General features: G+C 31.4%; 2 protein-coding genes across 2 annotated transcripts in view; one reads left to right on the top strand and one right to left on the bottom strand.

Moving 5' to 3' along the window:
- LOC105618326 (CDK5 and ABL1 enzyme substrate 2) overlaps nt 1-3,138 on the bottom strand; it is a 6,400-nt gene extending 3,262 nt beyond the window's left edge. The window contains exons 1-4 of the mRNA XM_012199867.1: nt 2,693-3,138; nt 478-855; nt 203-326; nt 2-130 (exon numbers count right to left, since the gene is read on the bottom strand). Of these exons, the coding sequence (XP_012055257.1) occupies nt 2-130; nt 203-326; nt 478-855; nt 2,693-3,138 (1,077 nt within the window). The remainder of the gene's footprint in view (nt 1; nt 131-202; nt 327-477; nt 856-2,692) is intronic.
- Nucleotides 3,139-4,491: 1,353 nt separating this feature from the next.
- LOC105618327 (WD repeat domain-containing protein 83) lies at nt 4,492-7,001 on the top strand. Its single transcript, XM_012199868.1, has 6 exons — nt 4,492-4,508; nt 4,697-4,773; nt 5,046-5,153; nt 5,222-5,465; nt 6,174-6,400; nt 6,460-7,001. The coding sequence occupies exons 3-6, from the start codon at nt 5,081-5,083 to the stop codon at nt 6,831-6,833; spliced, it is 918 nt and encodes a 305-aa protein (XP_012055258.1). The 5' UTR covers nt 4,492-4,508; nt 4,697-4,773; nt 5,046-5,080; the 3' UTR covers nt 6,834-7,001.
- The last annotated feature ends 925 nt before the right edge of the window (nt 7,002-7,926 follow it).

The following is a 7,926-nucleotide window of genomic DNA, read 5'->3' as shown; positions in this document are numbered from 1 at the left end:
TTTGTACCACATGATGTTTATTAGGTATAAAATGTGTAAGTTCCATAGGTTCGTTTTCATTTAGATTCATCATTTTTTTATCTCTTTGAAATTGCCGAGATGGTACAAGTAATTGCCCGTAAGATATTTCCTGAAAAATTAATTAAGGATTATCGTGTTTCAAAATCAGAAATGAAGGAATCAAATAATATGTTTTTAGTACTTGGCCATCCTTAGCATGTTCTATACCCAACAATCTAAACGGATCAATACTGTCATTAATTGCTGATAAAGGTCTTTGAGATGACACATTTTTCCTTCGACACGTATCTTTACGTAACTCTGACCTGTAAATATATAAAATTTTATTGAAGTACAAGTTATCAGTTTTTTATTAGCACATTTAATAAAAAATAGTATCAAATAAATTATATATAAGAAAATACATCTTAAAAAAAGAGAATTTATATACAAATTAAATATTTATACAAGCCTTACCAGCTGGAACGTTGTCCTTTATTGTATGGAATAGCAGAAAATATTACAAATGGCACATGTTGGTTTGATACTAAAACCATTCTGTCATCCCCAAATTTACAGCCATTCACAGGCCGTTGCATCAAACGCAATTCCTTTGTAATCTCTGGTATTATGCTACTATTTGCAGAAACAGGTTGCACATTGTTCACTGCCTTTGTCTTTGGTTTTGACGATTGTGCTTTTGAATGTATGGAGCCAATACTTTCATTGCTACTATTGTATTGATGCTTAATATCTTCCGAAAGCGTAGATGTTTGATGACTTATACGCTTCTTATAATATAGAGAGCCCACACGTCTTTCTGGTAAGGAATAGTCGCTTCCAGTAGTTCCCGTTCTAAGAATTTTTCATTAAAAAATATTAAAATATGAGTAACTATAGTGTATGTATTATTATTCACAAAGAAAAAATGAATTTGTTTGATACTATTCTTTCTTTTTTCTAACTAAATTTAATAAGTTCACATTTGTTATTAACAGAAATTAATTTAATTAATATTTTCATAATTTCTGATTTTTTTTTCATGTATAAAATTTGCGCAACGATAATGTAATGATGTCGTTATTGTTATTAAGAGAATAAGGTCTTAAATAGAATATTTTTATAATTAATTCATAAACAAACATTTTACGAAATGAGATCTAATTTAAAATACAATAGTAAAAGATCGCATCTGCTTTGCTTAAAAATTAATTAAGAAATATTAATATTAAAATATGAATAATTTAATTTTTTATTGTACAAAGTCCATTCATTTATTTAAGAAAACCTATTTTCAAATCTATTAAAAAAACCACAGCACAAATGAAAAAAAATCATAATTGCATACAGTATGAATTATACACCAGATATGCAAGTAATGCATGGATGGAATGTAATCAAGTTTCACGATGTTTTTGTTTGTGATATTGTAGACGCTTTTGATAATGTTATCTGAATCCATTAAGTGTCATTCAATCTTATCTGTACCAAGACAGTTTGAAATGGAATATTATAGCGCAGAAATTTTCATACGCATTTAATTATCAACATTCTTTCTTATCAAAAGGATGTTTTGATGCATGTTAATTTAGAATATTTTAAACTTTATAAGATAAGGCAGTTTGTCTGCCACTTTCAGTTATCTAATGGATTATCTTACTATCATATCTTAATTTAAAGCCTATAGATTAGAATTTGCACAATTAACATAATATAAATCTTTTAAAATATATACATATAGTTGTTTACTTTATAAATTCAAGCAATTCTATTATCATAGACTATCACGACCTATTTCTGCAACAAAGGTTTAAAAGAGATAAGATAAAAAATGTATTGTTACTGTATTTATGATAAGCAATATCTTCTTTAAAGGAATAATAATTCTAAAGAAATTTTCACACATTATTTATGATAAATATCTTGGCTTATATAAAACAAAGAATTTAATATAGTTACATGTTTAACTTTGCGTTTTTCATTTGGCAGTTTACTTCGAAGCAAACTGTTACTTCTTTTGTATGATGGAAGAATACAAACAACGCACATAACAGCAATTCAGAACAATTAGCTAGCAAATCTAATTTTGTCCTAAATTTAATTCTATCCAATCAAATTTGTCCTATTGTTTTTTCTTAAGACAAATTCTGATTGGCTATAACCAAATCGGGGCTACTGCGCATCTCTCAAGTTGTTTCACCTATCTTCTTCCATATTCCTTTGTATTATTGCTGACAAATTGTATTGCTCTTAATATTTTGGCACACTGCTGATAGCTATTTTCGTATATAATTTGGCCATATTGACTTCCTTCTTATTTTTCTTGTAGAAGAAGGAGCTATTAATTTAACTACAACAACTACTTATAAAAAGGCTTGATAATTAGTCTATAAATACAAGTATAGTAAGCCTTAAGCCTTAAGAAATTGATCAATTGCAATCGCATATGAAAAGAATAATTGACTATAATTGGTATCAATATCTTAAAACTTAAGGTAAGGTATTATGTCTAGGCTGAGTTATTCTTCCTTTTGGCAAACTTCAGCTCACTGTCTTATTCTCTTATTTCCTTATACTCTTACTCCTTTGTTTTGATTATCCAGTAAGTTAATTACCACATAGTTTAACCGAAAAGAGAATCACTGACCTCTATTATATTCCAAGCGACCTAGGCTGACAAGTAAATATTTACCGTTCTCTAAACGAACTGTGCATGCCACAAGAAAACTGCAAGTGATTTCTCTCCTGCTCCAAGAACATAGTAACTGCTGCCTTGGCAGGAGTGAGTAGTCCATCCGAATCAGAACTGAAGGAGTTGTGATCGGTGCTCTTGTGCACCGGCTGCGGAGAGTTATTCTCTATCGTCTCATTCTGTGACAAGTCGTGAGTTTCCTCTGGAGGGCAGACTACATCTAACACCTCCTCCATGGAGGACTCAAAGTCGGCGTTCCGGCATACCTCCAGCACCGCCTGCTGTTCAGACTGGCCATCGCTAAATCTGCGCGCGTGACTCGGCCCGCTGCGTGACAGGACGGCGAACTTGGTGTCCCGGTGACTGCCGTCGAGAGAGATGTTGGAGAGGAAAGTGAGGGCGGCCAATCGTCTACGTGAGTGATTTTTCTTTAGGGCTGCTGCCATTCCACGACGGACCGTGTCGGGATACCGGTGCCAAATACCGAGATGAGTAACGACAACGCGCGCCCGATGACAACGGCAGCGGCGGCGGTGGCGGCGGCGGTGGTGGCGGTGGTGGTGGCGGCAACGACGACGACGTCGGCGACGTCGACGACAACGACGACGGCGGCGACGACGGCCTCGACTTTTTCTTACAACGACAACTAAGATCACAATGCATTGTCACTGCTGATACACTTAGTTCTAAGTTCGCTAGACACAATCACGGCCGTGCGCCACGCGTACAAGGATAAACCGGTACCGCTCATCATCATGCCGTTTCCACGAACGGGAGCCCTTCACGAACACGCGTTACCTTCCACACGCAACCGTATGACTTTACCTACTACGCAACACTCGCGCCGATCCTCTCTCCCATTAGTGTCACTCGGATGAAATCCTAGAACGTGGGATTGCGCAGTAGCGCTTAGCACAAATACTCGTTGAAATATGTGGTATCGTTAGGCCCAGGAAAAACACGAGGATTCTTCTTCGTCGAATAATTAGTGAATTATTATAATTATTATGGAAATTATCACCTTCTTACACAGATGACAGTAAATAAGATCTATAAATTTTCTGCGGCCAGTACTTTTATATGAATATTGATTTTAAAAATCAAAGTTGACATTGTTTTATTAAGACAAAGTTTGTACAGACACTCGCGATGTGTCACGTATAATTTAAATATTGTAAATATTATGAAACGTAACTGAAATCTTTATACAGATATGTCGAAAACCTTATTTATTAAAAGTTTTACTTTAGATTTCGTGTTGGAAGTTTTACGTATATAATTAATTTTAGAAAATAATATATCACAAGGAAGCAGAAGGATATTTTATTCAAACAAAATGATTTTAATAACTGTGCAAGCACAGAATAACAAGTTATATAAATAAACATGTTCTATAAATAAACATGTGGAAATTTTCTTCAGGCGCCTGCGTTTAATTACGAGACTGTGTACCAGTCACATGGTCGTCCACGCGCATAATCGCATGCGCGCCAAGTTGAACACTGAAGCAGAAAACATATGAGATCTGTTTTAAGTAGCTGAACTAGTGCACAGTTTTGGAACTTAAAGTGAAATATATGTTTGATATTGTTTAAAACGAGAAAGAGAATTTCTAGACAGTCTAGTGCAGGAACAAAAAATAGACTAAGACTAACTGTTTTTTATTGCTGCACTTTGAACTAGTAAGTTGAAATGAAATAAATATATTTGTTTCATTTCAATTTAATGCACTATGTTTACTAGTTCAGAAAGTGCAGCAATAAAAAAACACCAACACGCAGAAAATTGTATGTTTTGTCCGAATCAAAACCGAACGGTTGGCAACTCTACTTGAAATAAAGTCTGTTCGAAATTATCAAAAATTTTTGCATTTAAAATAAAATAAGTATTAAATCTGTTAAATGTTATTTGCATTTTTTACATTTAGAATTTTCGCTTTCTCTCTTTTTAAAGTCCGAATATGTGTCTATTTCGTTTTCAATGCAAACATTTTTGGAAATTCAGGCAACACGAACAGATTTATTCAAACGTTGAAGAGAGAGAAAGCAAAAATGCTGAATTTCTTCCATCATACGTCTATAGTTGAGTGCAAAAGGTGTAAACAATACGAATAGATCTATTGTGTCGAACTGCTAAACATCAAAGTTTATTTGTACTCAATAGGTTTATAGAGATCTTTTTCAAAATATTTTTTATTTTCCATCAAATTGTTATCAAATCATTAATTGTAATCTAATATGTACTGTACTCAATAAACAAAATGCACTTCTATTCGTGATAATTAGGACTTTAATGCCTCAAAAGAGAAAAAAATCTAAATTGAAACATTAAGAAAATTATTATAAAATTTTAGTATATGTAACTTCTTGTAAAAAGAGAAGAAGAAAAATGAATATTGAATACAAATTCGAAAAAGAAATAGACTGCAAGCAAGGAGCCGTTAGATCTGTACGATTCAGTGGTAAGAAACTTTGTTTACTTTTGATACAATAATTTATGAAGCTATGTATATATGGTTTTGTATTTTAGTGGACGGTTCATATTGCATAACGTGCGGATCAGACAGGAAGCTAAAGCTATGGAATCCGTACAAATCTGTTACATTGAAAACATATGGTGGTCATGGTGACGAGGTTATGGATGCTTATGCATCTTGCGACAGTAGTCAGATTGTATCTTGTGGATTAGACAAATCAATAATCATCTGGGATGTGGCCACAGGCATGCCTGTGCGTCGTTTTAGAGGACATGCAGGTCCTGTCACAACAGTCAGGTTAATATATTATTTGTAACTGAGTCTGAAGACCAATGCTATATTTTATTCTATAGTAATCTAGTATATTTTATAATCTAGTTCATATTAAGAATCATTACAGATTTATGTTTGATTCCATCAATATAAAATTAACTTTAATTCTGGTTCAATTTACTTTTTTATTTTTTTTCTAATTATAAGTATTAGAAAAAAAACAAAAACTGTGATTAAAGTTAATATTACATTGAAACTAGAACTTAAAGATTTAAATATTAAGTATAAAAATGTAAAAGTGCTTTTCTAACCAAGTAATCCCAATGAAAAATTCTGTCTTAATTCAATATAATTAATATAATTAACTTTAGAACTTAAAAGATAATATATGCATATAATGATATTTAAACATGATATTTCGAAAATACAAATTTTATTGAATGTATTAGGATACATATTAATTTTGTTATGTTATACTGATTTAATCTAAATTTAAAAGTGGAATACAAATATTTTGCATTATCAACTACATATTTTATCTAATGGCATAATAAAATGGAATATTTTATTGAATATTTAATTGGTTTCTATATTTGTAATAAGCATACATTTTTATGTTAATTTGTATATATGAAAATTTTAATGTGCATCACTGCACTGAATGTTTCCAATTGAATTTGCTATTAGCTAAGCTTAATATTTCTTATTGCAACACAATACATGGTGTCACAGATTTAATGAAGACTCATCAATGATTGTTTCTGGATCTCGTGACAACAGTGTTATGTGTTGGGATGGACGTTCCAAAGCGCAAGAAGCAGTACAATCTTTGAATGATGCTAAGGATTCTATTTCTAGTGTGAGAGTTTCAGATCACGAAATTTTATCTGGTTCTTTCGACGGCAAAATACGCACATATGATATACGAGTAGGAGAACTTTGTGAAGATTATATGGGAGGTAAGAAATAACAGATTTAAGATTATTGATTAGAAAATAATACGATACAAACTTTTTAGATGCAATTACTTGCGCCAGTTTTACTAGAGATGGACAATGTATACTTGTCAGTTGTGCGGGCGATTTAATTAGATTAATCGATAAGGACTCGGGAGAGTTACTCGGCGAATTCACAGGACACACTGGGAAGGATCTGTGTCTAGAATCTAGCGTAGACTATCAAGATACGAAAATTCTTTCCGGCTCGGCAGATGGGAAATTATGGATTTGGGATCTTGTATCTCAAAAAGTGGTCGCGAAACTCTCAGGTTTTAAGCCAACCAAGCATCCTACTGTATCTATAAGCGTTCATCCACAGAAGAATTGTTTTCTCGCTTCTAACGGATCTAATATATTGATGTGGAGCACGCAGTCTCACACAGATAATGAATAGTGAATAATAGTGAAACTTGTTCCATTATTATCCCTTTATGTACAAAGTAAGTTCAAAGTCTGTGATTTTTAATAATTTTAGTTTTAATAATTTTTACAATTTTTTAAATTGAATATTTGTTATGACTATGTACATATCATTAATAATAATGGTTTTTTTCAAAGTCAACCATTTTAATGATTAAGTGTGGTCACTTATCCACCTGATAATTTTTGTAAAAATTATAAAAAGATCTCATTAATTATAGGAAATTATAGGAATTATAGAAAATTATATAGGAAGTCTGAGTGAAATGTTATCTTATATATTCATAATTAAATTATTGCCAAATATTTTTAATTTAAAATAAACTAGCTAATGTATATATACATTATTATCTTGGAAAATTAAGAAACTATATGTAAGATAAAGTTTGTGGTATTTTAAAAATGACAAAACAATTCGAATGAAATATAATATTTGAATCTAATTTAATCAAGATTTAAATTTGATAAGTTTCATTGTGAAGAATATTAAAGGATACAGGAAACAGGAAAAAATCAAATTTGAATTTTGAAAATTGGATTCAAATCTTATTTCATTCAGAATTATACTATGTTTGAAATTGTATCACTTTATCCTATTATCATACATATATAGTTGTATCATTTGCAATCAAATTTCTTATACACAGAGATCTTATATACAGAGATCCTATTACTAGAGTCTGATAATAAGCGATTTGGTGAAACCAAGCCTACAGGAGAGAAAAGTATATATAATTTCTACTTGTACTGCCTTATATTACTACACTCTAACTAATACTACTCTAACTTATACACTCTAATTTATACTATCTCACTCTATAATCTTAATTAAAGTTATAGAGTGAAATAGCATAAGTTAGACTGAGATAATGTATATACAGAAATTATATCTTTCTCTTTCGCATTTTATAAAATTTTGACAAAATCGCTCGCGACCAGACAGTAATAGAATCTACTCATTCATATAAGACATTTGTAAAGCAAGTGTATATATATATATATATATATATATATATATATATATATATATTATATATTCTCGACGCGACACTAATTAGTTAGTACTA

Source organism: Atta cephalotes (assembly GCF_000143395.1).
Source record: "Atta cephalotes unplaced genomic scaffold scaffold00016, whole genome shotgun sequence".
NCBI classification, from domain to species: Eukaryota; Metazoa; Arthropoda; class Insecta; order Hymenoptera; family Formicidae; genus Atta; species Atta cephalotes.
The sequence above is the reverse complement of the archived record's forward strand: the minus strand, read 5'-3'. Positions and strand labels throughout refer to the sequence as shown.

What these genes read in the sequence shown, in the direction of transcription:
- LOC105618327 (XM_012199868.1), top strand. Translation starts at nt 5,081, where the DNA reads ATGAATATTGAATACAAATTCGAAAAAGAAATAGACTGCAAGCAAGGA. An exon ending in GGTCCTGTCACAACAGTCAG is followed by an intron (nt 5,466 to 6,173) that starts GTTAATATATTA and finishes ATGGTGTCACAG; the next exon opens with ATTTAATGAAGACTCATCAA. An exon ending in TTGTGAAGATTATATGGGAG is followed by an intron (nt 6,401 to 6,459) that starts GTAAGAAATAAC and finishes CAAACTTTTTAG; the next exon opens with ATGCAATTACTTGCGCCAGT.